This window comes from Corvus brachyrhynchos, unplaced genomic scaffold (genome assembly GCF_000691975.1).
Source record: "Corvus brachyrhynchos isolate BGI_N302 unplaced genomic scaffold, ASM69197v1 scaffold245, whole genome shotgun sequence".
NCBI lineage: Eukaryota > Metazoa > Chordata > Aves > Passeriformes > Corvidae > Corvus > Corvus brachyrhynchos.
The window spans coordinates 5972850-5990958 of NW_008238988.1; the positions used below are offsets into that span (position 1 = coordinate 5972850).

Consider the following 18109-nt stretch of genomic DNA (forward strand, 5'->3'; position numbering starts at 1 on the left):
GGGGGGTTGGAGCACCTTGGGATAGTGGAAGGTGTCCCTGCCCATGGCAGGGGTGGAATAGGATGGTGTTTAAGATCCCTTCCAATCCAGGCAATTCCAGGATTCCATGGTTTGTGTTCCTAATATGAAGCTGAGATTCCCTGTCACTGTTTAAGGAGAGCTCTGTGCTCCTCTGCTGCTCCTCAGCTGTGCTGGACATCCTTGTGCTCCCAAGAAAGTTTAGGAGAATATGGCATGAGCTGTTTAGACCTGGGAACTGAAGTCAGGTACAAATGAAGTCACTTTTGTGCAGTGAAGTCTGAAACAAATGATTGGAGGGAGGAGAACGGCTGCAGTTTGACCCAGGGAATGGGAGTTCCCATCTTCTCCTAATCTTCCTCCTCTTCTTACTGTTCTGTTCTTGTCAGTTCTCTGGAGCATCATTAAGGGTTCACTGCAGGGACACAGAATTTCATCTGATTTCCTTGCTGGGTCCTGCTCTTGCTGTAGTGGTGCTCTCTGAGAGACACGTGGCAGGACCTTAACTCGGCACTTCCTGGTTTTCCATTGTTTTGTGAATTAAACTCTCATGTTCAGGAAGAACACGAAATGCCCTGGCTATTGTTGAAAACCTGCTGTCTTAAGTAAGAGTTTTCAAGGAGTGGGTTTGGTTTTCTTGAAGATTCTTTCTTTCTTTCAGGATCTTGTATCTATGGCAGCTGGGAATCAGCTGTGTAAAGCAGAGATTCGTTTTTGAGGCACAGAAAGAGAAATTACATTTACAGGGCTATAAAATAACTTTGTAACGAGACTGGGCAGCTGGATTCAAACTCACAGAGGTCAGGGTTCAGTGGGATACTGGGAAGGAATTCCTGGCTGGGAGGGTGGGGAGGCCCTGGAAGAGAATTCCCAGAGAAGCTGTGGCTGCCCCTGGATCCCTGAAGTGTCCAAGGCCAGGCTGGACAGGATTGGAGCACCCTTGAATAGTGGAAGGTGTCCCTGCCCATGGCAGGGCTGGCACTGGATGATCTCTAAGGTCCCTTCCAACCCAAACCATTCTGGGATTCTCCTTAATTTGGAGGAAGCCTTCAGAGTGCCCCCGGTTTTGGGAACTGCTCCATGGGCTTTGGGAGGGGCTGTGCCTGTAATTCATCAGAATTCAACCCAAGGATATTTCTGTCTTGTCCCAAGAAACTGCCATCCCGTTTGTCCTGTGAGTGCCAATGTGAGTATGTCAGATGACTTTTTTGAAGTGATTTACATGGAATTTGTATGGGGAGAGGAGGGAATTTCCCTGGATTGTATTCCTTACGAATCTTTTGGCTATAGTTTGAGATCTAGTGAGCGCTTTCCTGATTGAGAGGCTGCCAGGGAAAACTGAGTATGGAGACCAACTCCTGACTGCTTTTCTTTTTCTTTTTAAGGTGGGGTGGTTTGACTGGGGGGATTTTTACTACAAAACAGCCCTGCTGACCCAGGATGAGTTAATTGTAACCCTTTTTGTGTAGGCACATGCTGAGGTTGCCTGTTTTGGGTTGTCTGGTCTAGTTTAGCCTGGAAAACCAAAGCTGGGATTAATCTTCATGAAATGAGATAAAAGGAGTTATCCTGCCTTGCCTTGAAAAGAGGTGTAAGTCAGCTTTTCCTTGCTTTTCCTCTGGTGGGTCCGTGCTGCTCCTCTGTTCAGTCACCCAGGTAGGGTGAGCTGTTGCTACAGGTAGTGACTCCATCAGTCACTCATTAGGGTTGGTAACGTCACTGTAGTTACTCATTCAGGAGATGAGTAACTCAGAGTTACCCACAGGGATTGTTTCGCTCCAGTGTTGGCAGAAATCTGCCTTGGCTTGAAAGTCCTTCCCACCATAATGGCAAAACATGGAGTTTGTCATTCCACAGAGGTGCCAGCTTGGCAGGAATAGGAATTACCACCTTAACTCCATAGGAAAACTTGTGAGAAATACTAAAAGTGTGTGAACTTGCAGCACTGGAATCCAGAGTTATCCTGCTTTTGCTGGGATTTGTTTTTAGGCACAGCTTTCCATTAAAAAATCCTAATTCTTTGAATTCCTTTGGCCAGGTCCAGCAGCAGGTTCACCCCAACCTGTCGGCAAAGGAAGATTCCCTCTACTACATTGAGGAGCTGATCCTGCAGCTGCTGAACAAACTGTGCATCGCCCAGCCCCGGACTGTGCAGGATGTGGAGGTAGGGCTGGAGGCTGGAAAACCAAGGGTTTGCCTCTGGAATCGCTGAAATTAATTAGGATATTTTGGGCAGTGCAGGTTGGAAGCCCAGAACTTCTTAACACAACTTTGTGGCTGCCTCTGGATCCCTGGAAGTGTCCAAGGCCTGGTTGGATGGGGTTTGGAGCAACCTGGGATAGTGGAAGGTATCCCATGGAAGGGATGGAACTGGATGAGCCTTAAGGTCCCTTCCAACCCAAACTATTCTGGGATACTCTGGTTCTATTTAGATTTTATAAGCAAATTTAATAGGGAACTCATTTTCTTACCCAGTGCTTCAGAAGAGAAATTGTGGGAATTTTTCCTTTCAGCAATATTTTTATAAAAGCAAAATGCTTCGAAGGATTTTCTGCTGCTCGAATGCACATTGGATTTAAGAATTTTTCCTACTTTTTTGACATAAATATGCAAGAAAAAAAATGAAATAGTGCAATGAAAGATTACTGTTGTCAGGCCTGGACTGTGCAGCTGAGGGAATAGAGCTGGATGTTCCTGGGACTTTATTGGACTCACTGAGGCTCTTGTATTATTGCAGCTGTCAGCTTTTGTGTCATCATTCCAAAATGAGGGTTTAATGGAGTCTGGAGGGAGAAAGTGGCTTCCATGTGGCTGTGACCCGACAGAGCTTTGTAGAGTATTAATTTTACATCAATCTTAGGTCCAGGATTTTCAGCCTGATCCAAAATGAAATCTTTGTGTGGGATTCTCTGTGTGTGTTGTGGAAATGGAAAGAATTATATATATGTATATAAAAATAAAAATTATATGTGTGTCAAAATTATTGCATGTATCTATTCATATAAATTATAGATGTGTCTCATGGAAATGAAAGAAAATTATATCTATAGGTAAATATATATTAGATATCTGTATAAAAAATATGTATTGGCAAAATAACTGCCCAGAGGGCTTTAGATTCTTATTAGATGCCCTTTATTCAACACTAATTTTTAATTTTGGATTAGGATTTATTTTTTTTAATACTGATGCATAAAGATTATAGTATCACTAAATAAAAGCAGAATTTAATAGTTCCTTCATAGCTCTTGAGATTGGATCTGCTCCTCAGCTGTTTTTAGCTGTTAAGGGAAAACATGAGAGCTATGATCTCTGAAGTTTATCATGCAGATATTTACATAACAGCCTGGAGCTAATGGAACTGTTTGTTCAAGATGTTGTACTCAAGTATTTGCAGGATCAAGGTCTAAAAATCTCAAATTAGAAATGTTTTATAAATAGAAACAGCCCTTCAAATTGTTCCTAAAGAAAACAGTGGGAAGCAGTGCTGGGGTGCAGAAGGCCTGTGTTAGGTTGGATATTGGGAAGGAATTCCTGGCTGGGAGGGTGGGGAGGCCCTGGAAGAGAATTCCCAGAGAAGCTGTGGCTGCCCCTGGATCCCTGAAGTGTCCAAGGCCAGGCTGGACGGGGCTTGGAGCAGCCTGGGACAGTGGAAGGGGTCCATGATCTCTAAGGTCCCTTCCAACCCAAACCAGTCTGGAATTCCATGATTCTAAGCTGAAGGATGGCTGAATGCCACCTTACCTCCATTTTTGGGATGATCTCCTGGTAGGATCCCAAGGAAGGGTCATTTGGGGGAACCATCCCAGCACTGTCAGCTGCTCTTCAGGAGGGAATGTCACCCTGTGTTAAGCTGGCAGCTGATCAGAAAGTTGGGCATTAATTGGCCACCTGCAAAGACTTAAAAGCTGCCTCGAAGAAAATTTGCCTCTCTGAAGACCTTGGGCCTCCTGTTAGATCTTGGAACGTGCAAAAATCTTTTAATCAAAGGGACACAAATATTTCCCCATTTTTTTCCAGCTCATCCTTCAGCTTTTTATTCCTGCCACAAACTTCATCTGATGTAGGGCAAGTTACACTCTTTTCTCAAATAGGAACAATATCAACTTGGGGTTTTTTTTGTAGCCTGTAAACTGTTTAGTACTTCCTGATGGTGTTTATATTTTGGGCTCCTGGTCTCACAGAATCCCAGAATAGTTTGGGTTGGAAGGGACCTTAAAGACCATCCATGTCCAACTCCCTGCCGTGGCAGGGACACCTTCCACTAGAAGTGGAGACTGAAAACTTCTTGCTGCTCTTGTAAAGAACAAAAAGGAAGAGGCATTTTAGGAGATTTGAAGGAGTTCTTGGTGCTCAGGGAAGGGAGGTTGTTGGAGATTGCTGAAAAGAGAGAAGCCGAGTTGGGGAAGGAGAGAACAATTAGGAAAATGTGTTGCAAACACTGAGGAGGAGGATAATTGTCTGTACCAGAGGGGAAGTAATTTGCTGTGCTGTATTTTATTTAAACCTCTCTGGTGGCTGTGGTTGGTCTCAGTGCACTCTCTGTTTGGGCAGGAGCGGGTTCAGAAGACGTTTCCTCACCCCATAGACAAGTGGGCGATTGCTGATGCTCAGTCGGCCATCGAGAAACGGAAAAGAAGGAACCCCCTCCTGCTCCCTGTGGACAAAATCCATCCTTTACTGAAGGTACCTCTCACCTTTATTGCCCCCCAGCATAACCTTTAATGTATTTCTTTAATTTGTTTGAAATTAAAGAAGTTTCTCTTCTTGGCGGAGGGAGTAAAGAGTCACCATAAAACTGAATTTGTTGTAGGTGTAATAAAAGGAAATCCTTCAATTCATCATGTTCAAGACATCAGTGTGTTAATCTATTACTCTGAAAGATGATTAGTTAATTTTTAACATAAATAAAACTCAAATACCTTCCCTATTTCAGCAGCTGCTTTGATGCCTTTATTTGTTTCAAAATGCTGCAGAAGCCAAAATAGAAGAAGAGGGAACAAGTAGATCCTGTTCCTTGTGTACTGTCAACCAAGATGTGTGTCAGTGTCCTTTCAGTCACTGCTGAATGTCACTGGTGCCTTGGGTTTAAAAGTCAAGAGATCTGCAAAGGTGTTTCCAGCTGCTGAGAACACTTTATTGGAGCATAAGCAGAAATTAAAGCACTTTTCCAGGTCTCCTTGCTGTGTTCACATACACAACATCTCATCTCCTGAGGGTTGGTGAGAAGGGAAGGGGTGTCAAGAGAGAAAACAGCATTAAATAAGATCTTCCTAAACTGGTATTCTTTGGTGAAATCTGGTTTAGAAGTGTGAGAAAAGGCCCAGAATCTGATTTTTAGAGGATGCCCCAACACGTACTGAGAACACATCTGCCTTAACCAGATGCACAAACTCACCTGCACTTACTGACAGGTAAAGGGCTGTGTGGTGCAAGCTCTGCAGAACATGGAGCATGTTCCCAAGGATAATGTGCCACATTCATGCTGGTTTTTTTCTGTTCAGACTTTCATTATTAAAGTTTCATTATTTTATGTAGTGCAAGGATGCAGAGTGCTCAGTTAGCATGGCAGGGGGTGGAAGAGAGGATCTTTAAGGTCCCTTCCAGCCCAAACCATTCCATGATTCCGTGAAAGTGGAACCTACTCTGTTCTCAAGAGTCCACATTAGGGCCAGAGTCCTGCAATAAGCACAGACAAAAATGGAAATTAAAGTACAGGAAGTGTACTTTAAATTTAAAGTATATTTAAAGTATACTTAAATTTAAAGTACACTGAAGTGCCTTCCTTAAAGGAATTCTATTTTTAGGACTGTCAGTTTTAGAGGAGGGATTATTTCAAGTTCTGTAGCTTTTCCTCTTTTAAAATACTGCAGAATATCACAGGTATTTACAAGCATCTCCTTCCAGGCAGATATTCCAATTTCCCTTTGATATCCTCAGCCCTGGGTGTCCCATTACTGTAAATGATCACCACAGACAAGATCCATTTCAGTCGAAAATTCAATGTGTTAATTGTCATTCTAGATGAATTTCTGGAATAAATACCATTTGTTTTCTGTTGTTTTCACTTTGCAGGAGGTCCTGGGCTACAAGGTGGATTACCATGTGTCTCTCTATATCGTGGCTGTCTTGGAATACATCTCAGCTGACATTTTAAAGCTGGCTGGAAACTATGTTTTCAATATCCGACACTTTGAAATCTCCCAGCAGGACATTAAAGTATCAATGTGTGCTGATAAGGTAAAGAGTTGGGATTAAAACAGTATTTAGAGGTGATTTTTTTTTAAATTTAGTTGATTTGGAAGGTGTATTTAAAGGAGAATCAGAGGGAGAGCCTGGTTTTACTCAAAGGCAAAGCTTCTCTCAAAAATTGAAGTTAAGTCAAGTCAAAGGCAAAGCTTCTCTCCTTGTTCGTGGTGGATCTGTCACAGCAGAAATTTAAGTTAAGCCTGGCTAAGTTTTGGAACAGCAGGAGCTCTTAGAAGCAGTGTAAGGACAGAAAATGATGTTGTCCTTCATTTCTCTGTTGTCACGCCCTCCTGATGTCACTTTGTCATGGCAGCTCTTCTTCATAACACAGAAAAGACCTTTAGTTTTCATGCCCATTAAAATGAGAAACATTTTTGTTCAGTTTTATGCCTTGTTTTCCAAGTTGATTCTGCATGAATTGTAACTTGTTTTCTAGGTCATACTCACTTCCAAGGGGGAAAATGGCTTTGGCAACTGCTGCAGCCTCCTGCTGCCAAAGTTGAAATATTACTCCCTTGTGAAAGTGATCACAGAAAGGATTGTATTAAAAACTCCAAGGATTTCTCTGAACACACTGAAATAGCTGAGCTGGAGCCAAATGTGAAAATCCGGCTGGGTGTAATTCTCTGGATTTCTTTGCCAGGTTTTGATGGATATGTTTGATCAGGATGAGATTGGGTTGGTTTCTCTGTGTGAGGACGAGCCCTCTTCTTCTGGGGAGCTCAACTACTACGACCTGGTGAGAAATGAGATTGCAGAAGAAAGGCAATACCTGCGGGAGCTGAACCTGATCATCAAAGTATTTCGGGAAGCTTTTCTGTCCAACAGGAGACTGTTCACACCTCATGTGAGTCCTTTATTGATGGGCAATGCTAATTGCTCCATTAGCAGCCAGAACTTATCCCTTTTGCATTAACTGTGCTGGAGGTGAAATCAAATTTGATTTATTGTCTGTCAGTGAATAATGAGCATTTTTTGTGTGTGAAATCCAGTGGGGGAATTGGCATTAATAGCATGGGAGTGGAGCCCAATGGACACAATTCCCTGTCAGATGCCAGCAGTAGCTGGATTCTTTGGGTCATTTAGGTGATAGTTTCATTTTTGCTTAACACAAAAATGAAATCATCTACCTGCATGTGCAGTGAATGCTTGAAGTGACATTTAAAGGCTATCCCTTATCTGTAGAAATTCCAATTAAAACAGCCCTTGGCTGTGGATTCTCTAACTGTGAGGGGAATCTCTGTTTGATAAATGATTGAAATATTTGATTGAAATTGTCTGTGTGGCAAATTCTGTTCTCAGGAGGAGTAAGGAAGGATTGGTGGGACAGGGAAAAGGGGACAGGCCAGCAGAACCTCAGCTGGGATTTTTAGGTGATACCAGCAGGTTAAAAAGAGGCAGCAGGAGCCATTCTCATTCCAGCTGGGTGTGGAAGTTCCTCAGGAGCTGATGGAATGGTGCGGATGTGGGGACAGAATTCCAAGGAAGATGATGGGAGGAGAAGGGAACAATGTTTGGGAGCTAAGGAATATTCTTTTGGGGATGGGGATGGGAAATTCCAGGATTGCATGTTCCCACAAGAGGGTTGCCATGGTCTGGGCACTGGCTGGAGGTCAGTGGGAGGTTGGGCCAGAGAAAATTCTGAGCAGGGAGTTCAGAGGGGGAATCCAGGACACTGGAAGGGGCTCCCTCGTTGGGTGTGTGGATTTGAACACTCTCCAAGTAGAATTTGGGAAGGAAGCTGCCAATTCCTGCTCTGTTCTCAGCTGAAGGAGCCCAGGATCTGCTTTAGTTGCACCTGGGGTTTAAAGGATCTGAGCTTGGAGCTGCCATAAATTCCTCCTGTAAATCACCTCCTTCCTGCTGTGTTCCGTGGGACAGGAACGAGCAGAGGGAACAGTGACAGCTGGGAAGGCCAGGAGTGCCTGTCCAGATCCCAGCCTGTCCTGGGAGCACAGCAGCTCCTGGGAAGGATGCTGTGGGAACTGGGCAAGGCTGGATGAGCTCAGGGAAGCCTGGAGGGCTGGGAAGACCACGGAGTTTAACTTTCCCTTGCTTTTTGTTGGCTCCTCTCTGTTTACCTCCTGGTTCAGACAAAACCCACTCGGATATTTGCATGCTCCAAATAAATGATCCCAGCCAGGACTCAGCCATGATTTGTGTTTGCAGGACATTGATGTGATATTCAGCAACATTTCAGACATCCACGAGCTGACAGTGAAGCTTTTGGGATTGATTGAGGACACTGTGGAAATGACAGATGAAAGCAGCCCTCACCCTCTGGCTGGCAGCTGCTTTGAGGACCTTGCAGAGGTTTGGTGTTTCATTGGGGTGGTTTGGGGTTTTTTTAATATTAAATCACTCCAAAGGGGGTTTTAATTCAAATATATTGTTTGACATCTGGAATGGGAAATGCCTCCACAGAGCAGGGACTCCAGGAAGGATTGAAGTATCAAACCAGCAGTTTATGGCTCAGGATTGTAGCAAAAGTGCTGTTGATACCCACTGACCTCTAAAATGGATATTAAAGAGTAGGAATAAGAGAAAACACTGCCCAGGGATTGGGTGTGGCTCGTACTGGAATGTTTATTAATTATTCTTTCAGTTTGTTTTGAGTGGGCACTGAAATACCAGAAGGAATTTTATAAAATTCTGAACTACTCCATATTAAAACTATTCTGAAATACAGAAGGGAGTCCCAAAGCTGAAGTGGGGTAGAGCTCAGTTTAGTCAGAATTCAGAGAAGAGGTGCAGAATGACTCTGGAATTCAGCAGGGAGGTGCACAGGGAAAAATCAGGATCTGAGAGGCAAAAGGACAATTCAGAATACACCACATAATTTTTATTGTCAGGAAAGAAAACTCTTGGAGTGGATGACCAAGGTAGGGATGGAGGTTTTGCTGTCTTTGGACATGGTTTAATGGAATCTGCTTTTCCTTGGAATGTGTATTAATCCCAGTTTTTGGCCCTAAAACATGAGAGCAATCATGTAAACCACTATTACAGAGGAAACCAATGAGTTGTTCTGAGCTGACACAGAATAAATCAGGTGAACCACATGGTGAATGGCAAGTTTTTGGTTTTATTTTAGAATGTTTCTTAAAAAAATAACAATAAAACTTCTATTTCATTTTTATGTATCTTTCATTTTTATGATCTGAGGATTGCATGAACACCCCAGCACCACCTGGAAAATTATGACATTTTTGTGGCTGTAAGAAATAGTGATTTTTGAGCTCAGGTGCCACTCACTTTGGAAGAGACCATAAAGATAAAGTTTTCTTGGCATTGCTTCAACAAACCATTCATATGTAGGAAAGTCCAGCTGACCAAGTCTTAGCAGTTATTGAAGCATAATTACTTCATAATGATAAGGAGAAGTGTTTGATCAATGGATTAAAGTAGTTATAATATTGAAACTGAAAATAAAACCCCTTAAATTTGAAATACTGCAGCATTATCCTGGGAAAAAAAATCTGATTTTATTGCAAAAGCTGCTCTTAGTCATCCTGTGCTTTAATGGAAACAAATCCTTTTCAATGAGTGAAAATCTCATCTGAATTTTCATTCACTGAAAAAACCTGAAGAGGAAATGCAGTACAGATTATTTTTCCAAGCTCTTTATGAAGGTAATATGTTTGAATTTATTAATTCAGTTAATATGGAGCAAGACCTGCTTAATAACTGAGCTGTTGATTTGATCATCTCCCATGGTGAGATCATCTTTCTGTCAGTGTTTGCAAAAGGAATCATTAAAGAGAGATATGAAAGTGAAGTGTTTATTTGCTCTGCTTATCTCACTGCCAGGGTTGTTCACTGAGTGTTTCCATTATGAAGGTCCTTCAGCTTCTTGGGAAGGATAATTAAAACCAAACAACCCCTGCAAGCTGGAATCTTCCTGCTTTGTCTGGTTTTTTTCAGCATCAGGTGCCTGAAAGGTTTAAAAACATAAATATTGTCGTGGTTTTGAGATAAGGAAGTGTGGGGAAAAGAAAACATTCATTTCATGTGTGGGGAAAATAAAACATTTTTTCCTGGTGTGGAGGAAATTCAGAAAATTGATGCCTGACACATCTAAGTGGGAGATGGGTGGTGGCTGGAGAGCTCAGAACAGGGCAGAGGGTTTCTCCCTGCTTTGAAGGGATCTTCACAAGGCAGCTGATAAAACAAGGGTATTGTCAGTAGATTGTAAATTTGTTTTCTGGTGTTTGTGTTTCCATAAGAGGAGTTTTAAGTATCCACAAAGGAATAAAGGTGGGAAGCAGTGCACACACTGAGGGGGTGAAATGGGCAAACAGCAGTCCAGGCCCTTATCCTGCACTGAGATAATTTATATGGGCATCAGGGTGACGTCTCCATAGAATCCCAGCAGGGTTTGGGTTGGAAGAGACCTTACAGCCCATCTCATCCCACTCCCTGCCATGGCAGGGACACCTTCCACTGTCCCCGCTTGCTCCAACCCTGTCCAGCCTGGCCTTGGGCACTTCCAGGGATCCAGGGGCAGCCACAGCTTCTCTGGGAATTCTCTTCCAGGGCCTCCCCACCCTCATAGCCAAGAATTCCCAATTCCCAGTATCCTGTCTAACCCTCCCCTCCTTCAGCCAAAGGCCATTGATTTCAGTATTCCAGAATTCCATATTTCAGTCACTTTTGCAGCATTGCAAGCATAAAACTCTTTTTTTAATGATTAATCTCTTGGGGATGATTCATAATGCAGTTCATTTCAATCTTCATGTTCATAAAACAAACCCAAAACATGAAAATACTGATTGAAGTCTAAGTGGAAGAAACTGAAACCATTTGTAAAATGCAGTAAAAATTCCAGAAGACAGCAGAGAGTCAGGAAATATTGGCCTGGCTCCTCCAATGGATTTGCACTGTGGATTCCACTGTGACTTGAGACTTCACCAACATTCAAACAAGCCTTTTCTGGTGGTTGGTATTCCCAAATCCAGCAGCCTGACAAGCACTGAGGTGAAAAGAGGGATGTGATAATGCAGTGACTCAGGAGTGAATCAGCCCAGGGAGGCTGCGGGGACTGGGATCAGCCTGACAGGTCCTGGCACAGCTCAGCTGGGAGCAGCCAGAAATGATTCCTGAGCAGTCAGAAATGATTCCTGCAGGGATTCCTGTGCAGGCAGAAATGATTCCTGAGCAGTCAGAAATGATTCCTGCAGGGATTCCTGTGCAGCCAGCTTTGCATCCCATCCTGCTGTAGCTGATCCTGTGGAATCACAGCTGGATACTCCAACCAGAGTCATAATTTTTGCACCTGAAACCCTTGATATCACTTGAAGACTTTCCCCTGAGACTGGTTGCTTTGTCCCAGATGAGAGATTTTCCATGGAAAAGTGTCCCAAGTTTCCACATTGTCCATCTTTATGGTAAATTGCCATTCCATGTGAAATGGGGTGAAAAGCAGAAACTTCTCTTGGTTCCCACTGCTTCAGTACAACAAAGTTTGTGTTGGCCATAAAGATGGGGAGGTTGAGGAATGCCAAGGAAACGTTGGGCATTTAAAAGCTGGAAGTGAAAAAAGGTTGTGGTTTACTCAATTTTTGCTTTGCAAAATCAGTATTTTCCTGAAAAGTTCCATCAGCTTATTAAAGGAAATTATTGTACCAGCTGGGACAGAAATATCTTAGGTCCTTCACTTCTGTGTGTAATTCTGTGTTTTTATTTAGGAGCAAGCCTTTGATCCATATGAAACCTTGTCCCAGGATATTCTCTCTCCACAATTTCATGAACATTTTAATAACTTGATGGCAAAACCTGCTGTGGCTCTCCACTTCCAGGTGAGTGCAAATGAGAAATACTCAATGGCTTTAGTTCTCCTATTTCAAAGGTTTGAATTCTGTCAGTAATTCTTTCCTTCCAACTTAGGAAGAGATTCTCAAGGCCCTGCCCTTTCTTCAGTGTGAGATATTTTGACTTTGCCTCTTGCTGTAAAAACAGGGCACAGCTCTGATCCATCCATGAGTGTTTTGCAGGTTTTTTTCTCCTCACATCTTGTTAGAGAACAGAGGGTGAATTCTCACACTGCCACTTCTATTTTGCCTTGTAAAGCCAACCACAGACACATAAACACCATATTTTCATTTTCTTCCTTGCATATCCAAGGCCTCCTTCAGCACTGAGGCTGTGACTGGTGGTTTTTCTGGAATAATTCTTCAATAATTTCTTAGTCATTGCTGCCCAGCAGGATAATCTGTGATTCTTTGTTTGGTTTATTACTTCCTTCTGCCAGTGTGGCAGATTTATTAAAGATGCTGCTCAGGCTGAGCTGCTGTTCAGAAATGCTCTTAGAGAAGCTGCTGAGCAAGTGGTGGGTCACTGGTGCTCCCAGTTCAGCCCAGTTTAGTGGTGCTGGGGTTCACTGGGGCATCTCTGCAGGATGAGATTCCTCTGAGCCCTTCCTCTCCAGCTCTGAGCCCTTGGTGAGCTGGATCATCTCACTCTTAAATACTCCTTGGCGAGTGAATAAGGAAGGCTCTTTGCCTCCTTCCCTCCTAAATTTAAGCTCAAAGATGGAATTAAATTCTTTTATTGCAGATTAAATTGATACTCAAGTCAGGTGTCAGTGAATCTGGCCTCCTTTCTGACCCTGAGGTAATTCAGTTTCTCCTCAGCAGTTATGCTATGGAAGATGGCAGGAATTTCACCACTGTTTGGAAAATCTCTCCTCATCGTACAAGCTGAATTATTGCCTTCATTAACTACTGGGAATGGGGAAAAAAAATCTCATTTTTTAAGTGATAAACCTGTGATTCTCAGTTTCTGAGGGTGATACTGATACTGATTTCTTCAGTACCTAATGAGGCCTCCATATTTCTGTGGGATATTGGACTTTATGGAAGCCCAGTGAACATTCTGAGTATTTCAGTGTAAATAATCCTGGTTTTTTTCCTTTCCAGTCCACAGCTGAAGGATTTAAGGAAGCTGTACAGTACGTCCTGCCCCGCCTCATGCTGATCCCGGTCTATCACTGCTTGCACTACTTTGAGTTGCTGCAGGTAAGTGGAGCCACACTCTCATTTCTCACTGAAAATAATTATTAATATAGAGAATCTGAGCTCTTAAATAGGTGGTCACGATTTACTCACTTCCTCTGAAAAATAAAAGATATGGAAACGTTATTTGACATGGTTCACTCAATTTCTGAAAAGTAAAAACACATTAAAAAAAATCTTAAAAAGCATCTGTTGCTCTCATATGAGCACTTGAACTACATTTTATTAAACAAATCTTTATTGAACTTGAGTTCTAATGTAGTTAAAAATTTAATACACAAATCCAATTCCTTCTTTCCATGAGTTCTGAATTTTTTGTCCATTCAGAAAAAGCTAAGCAGGATTCAGGTCAGAATTCTCAGTCTCAGGTCACACTCCAGCTCAATTTATTATTTCAGAATAATCCATTCTTAATATTCAACCATTTGTCCTGAGTCCTAAATGGGAATTAGCTGAGGATAATATAAAAAAGGTTCTGTTTGCCCCATTATGTGGGGAAATTTTGTAATACTTTAAGGGTAAATGAATTATTAACTAACAGGGATGAACTTAAATAGGTAAAACACCCTGTGGCTATAGCTGACATTTGGAAATAGCAACAGGAATTAGTCTTTTAGGTTCTCAGTGTAAAATCTGATGCTGTACAGGTGAGTTACAGGGATTTCCTTTGTGGTTTAAAGGATTTACTTGTATAAAGGAGGAAAAGGAAGGATTTACTTGTCTAAAGGAGGAAAAGGAAACTTTGCATCATAGAATTTATCTATGATCCAACCTAAATATTTCTAGGAATTCTGTTAATACCAGGTCTGTAATTAATATTTAGCACAAGTTCCTTTTTTCTTCTTCTTCTTAATTCCACTCTTGTTTTCATCATTACTGCTGTGATTTTTTGCACGATGTTTTCCTGATTTAAAGAAGTAAAAATAAGGGGTGATGTATTTTGACCCACCTCCAGTGTATGGATTGCCAGAAAGGTTTAAATCCCAGAATGGTTTGGGTTGGAAGGGACCTTAAAAATCATCTGGTTCCTACCCCTGCCGTGGGCAGGGACAGCTTCCAATACATCTAACTGTGTATGATTTCAATAAATCTTCAACTATTAAGCATTTCTAGTGATAGTCAGTTTAGAAAACAGTTCAGAAAAGCTTAAAAAAAACCCCAAACAACCTTAATTTTCTACAACTTCCTGACAGGAGGGTGGGGACAGGAGAGTCGGGCTCTGCTCCCAGGGAACAAGGGGACAGCACAAGAGGAAACAGCCTCAAGCTCTGCCGGGGAGGTTTAAATTGAATATCAGGGAAAAATTCTTCATCAGAAGGGGTCTCTTTCAAAATAATGGGAGTTCTCTTTCCATAATCATCACCTGCATGGGATAATTCTCTGGAACTTCTGAAAATCTTTCAGGTTGAAAAGCCAGAATTGGGTCAGTGACCTGCCTCGTGCTGAAGGTCAGGCTAATTAACAACCCGTTGTGTCTTAGAGCTGGGAAAGTGCATCAGGATGAAATTGAAGGATGAAATCACATGCTGCCACAGCCCTGGGGGAATCTGAACCTTTAACTGGTTTTACAAGTGTAAAAAAATTTGTGGTTTTCCCCTTTTTAGGGAAACATTACCACAGGTGCCCTATTGAGCACAGTTTTCCTCCTATCTTTGATGAATATAGCCTGGCAAAATCACTTTGTCGTGTTTTTATTTATTTTAAAGGCTAATACAGCAGGATGCTGCATGAAAGATGATTATTTTAGCACTGAAAACATTTAAATTCAACCTTTCTCCACAATGTGTGAGATTTCTGAGGAGTATCTGATGCTTGGCTGTCTCACCACCTTGTGAGCACAGAACAGAAAACTGAACTATCGCTCTGTAGGTAATGGTCAGTCCAGAGTGTTTTGTTGTGTTCCCATTAGTTACAGGTTTCAAATTTGAATTTTATGTTGTACTTTGGAAACATCCTGAATTTACAGCAGGGATTTTTAGAAAGCAGAGTGGTTTTAGGGATAGATAAAGTATTTCTTCAACAATATTAATATATAACATTAAAAACTGGTGGTATTGCTTCTCTGTTACCATTGCATTTGCCTCTAGGAATGATGGTTGAAGAAGACCAAAATGAAAGCAAAAAAGCAACAAACCACTCATATTTTCACAGTTTCAGTAGGGAGAGAAGCTCAGATTGAGACTTTTACTCCTTGAGAAAGTTACCAAAAACCCCTTGTGAACTGGGAGGTGAATAAAATAATGATTTACAGGCGCACAGGCCTTGATTTTAGCTTTTTTTTTCCAAAAACAGCAAAACAAAAATTAATAAAATTGAAGTTTGAGAAGCCTGACAATTCTTTCAAGCTGTAGAACTTCTCCTCTTTGGTGGAAAAACCTTCAGGATCTGCATCAGAGCCTCCTCTTTGCCTGAGCAAAGGGATCAAGGTCCTGTATGGAAGAGGCAGTGAATCCTTCCTCCTCAGAGGCGCAGGATTATCCCTAATTCCTGCACATGACTCGCTGTGTTCTCCTCCAGCAACATCTGAAATTATCACTCAGTTGCTTCTCCCACCTTTAGGATTCTGCATTTCACACCATTTTCATGTTCTTTGCGTTTCCATGGCTGGTAGCAAGGAAAAGCAGAATTTCCAGAGGCAGACATCTGATTTTTCCTTCCCTGTACTGTTCCTCAGCTCATGAAATTCCCAGAAATTGTTTGGGCATGGAAAACTAAAAATTTCAGTAATTCAAACAACATGGGAGTGGACCAATCTGGTCAAATCCTCTTCTCTCAATTACTTTTAGAGGAAGCTGAGGGATCCTTGCTGAGGGAACGTAGTGGGGAAAGGAAAAGAAGGATTCTGCCATGTCAGTGAGTGTAAGTAAGATTTCTCTTTAAGTCTGGAGGTAAAACAGAGTTTATTCAAAACTGCATGGCAAGTTGTCATGATTTTAGCCAGCAATTTATTAGCTTGAATTTTCCTTTAAAAAATTCACAGAATCCCAGACTGGTTTGGGTTGGAAGGGACCTTAAAACCCATCTCATTCCAGCCCCTGGAATGATGTGAAAAGGGTTAAAAAGAAAAATCTCTTTTATTTTTTCAATAGTTTTTTAGGTACCACCTTAAAGAACCAAAAAGAGGAACTTTTGGGCTTTGCCCAAAGCATGTTGCTACTAAATAGATGGAGATTATATGAAAATCTGTGGAATTTCTTAATTCAGGAAGTTTCTGCTGAGCAGTGGAGGTGGATCTAGCCTTTATAAAAAGGAAATACATCTGTTCTCACTGTCTTTACATTTTGCTATAGTAGCAAATCTTGAATTTCAGACTTCCTTTTACTGTTTCTTTGCTCTGTGCAAAATTGATATTTCTTCTTGAGTTTGCTGAAGGTGGCAGAATTCAGGATGATAAGAATCAAAGAGAGTCTTGCTCCTTCTGTCTTAAATTTGGATTGTTGAGATGGACTCATGGAAGGAAGATACACAGAGTTACATAAACCAGCACTGAATCCTTGGCTATTGCAAACCTTCAAACTCTTCAATCAAACCAGTTTGAAACAGGATGTTGTTGATGAGATAGCAGGCAAAATAATACCTGGCAATTAGCCTGAAAGGGTAAAGGGTGATCTTTCTGAACTTGATGAATATCCACTGATTTTTCCTGAACTTCTGACAAGTATTTTAGTTTCATGCACATCTGCTTTCGAGTGGGGCTCTGTAAAAAGTCACTGACTTGAAATGACCAATTTCACCGCGTGCCACAGGTAGCACCGCGTGAGAAGGTTTTTCAGTCTTCTTCCCTTGCTGTAAATGAGGCAAATCTGAAAGAAAATAATGGTTTGTTCTGTCCCAGCAATTGCAGGAATGATGAAGAGGACAGGGAGTGCCTGAAACAGGCCATCACTGCCCTCCTGAACCTGCAGTGCAGCATGGAGCGCATTTACAGCAAGCACTCCCCGCGGCGCCGGCCTGGGTAAGCACACACAGAACCTCCCTGCCTGCCCACAGCTGGCAGACAGGGAGATAAATCACCTTTTCCTGTTAGAAAATCTGTATATTTCCTTTTCAAGGCATGTCTTGTTGCCAGTTTTCTTTGTAGATGGAGCAGCAGCCCAAAACCTTCACGTCCCACTTGTAAGAATAATGTGAATATTTGACTCCTTCCCAGCCAAAGCAGTGCGTGGGGCTTATTTGGAACTTGGTTAGGGCATTTTGAGGGCAAAAAAATCATGATTTAAGCAATTAGTTTAGTTGATTGTTTGAGTCTTTTGGGATGGCAGATATGGAATGTGCCTGTGGTGACTTTTTCTGTTCTTCCTTCAAGGGAGCCGGTGTGTCGCTTCTATCACCGACAGATCAGAAGCAAACACTTGGCCATCAAGAAAATGAACGAAATCCAGAAAAATATCGATGGCTGGGAAGGCAAAGACATTGGCCAGTGCTGCAATGAGTTCATCATGGAAGGAGGACTGACAAAAATCGGGGCCAAACACGAGCGCCACATCTTCCTCTTCGACGGTTTGATGATCAGCTGCAAAACCAACCACGGGCAGTCGCGGCTGCCCGGCTACAGCAGCGCCGAGTACAGGCTCAAGGAGAAGATTGTCATGAGGAAAATGCAGGTGGTGGACAAGGAGGACACGGCAGAGTACAAACACGCCTTCGAGCTGGTGTCCAAGGACGACAACAGCGTCCTGTTCGCCGCCAAGTCCGCCGAGGAGAAGAGCAACTGGATGGCAGCGCTGATCTCCCTGCAGTACCGCAGCACCCTGGACAGGATGCTGGACTCTGTCCTGCTGCAGGAGGAGAACGAGCAGCCCCTGAGGCTGCCCAACCCCCGCGGTTCTCGC

General features: G+C 42.4%; 1 protein-coding gene across 1 annotated transcript in view; it reads left to right on the top strand.

Annotated features, from left to right (window-relative positions):
* The window catches only part of SOS2 (SOS Ras/Rho guanine nucleotide exchange factor 2), a gene marked incomplete at its 5' end in the record, with an annotated part of 40988 nt that overhangs the window by 8874 nt on the left and 14005 nt on the right, over positions 1–18109 (top strand). Inside the window, 9 exon segments of the mRNA XM_017738808.1 lie at positions 2057–2182; positions 4573–4704; positions 6094–6258; positions 6911–7114; positions 8437–8580; positions 11952–12062; positions 13182–13280; positions 17024–17232; positions 17584–18107. Of these exon segments, the coding sequence (XP_017594297.1) occupies positions 2057–2182; positions 4573–4704; positions 6094–6258; positions 6911–7114; positions 8437–8580; positions 11952–12062; positions 13182–13280; positions 17024–17232; positions 17584–18107 (1714 nt within the window).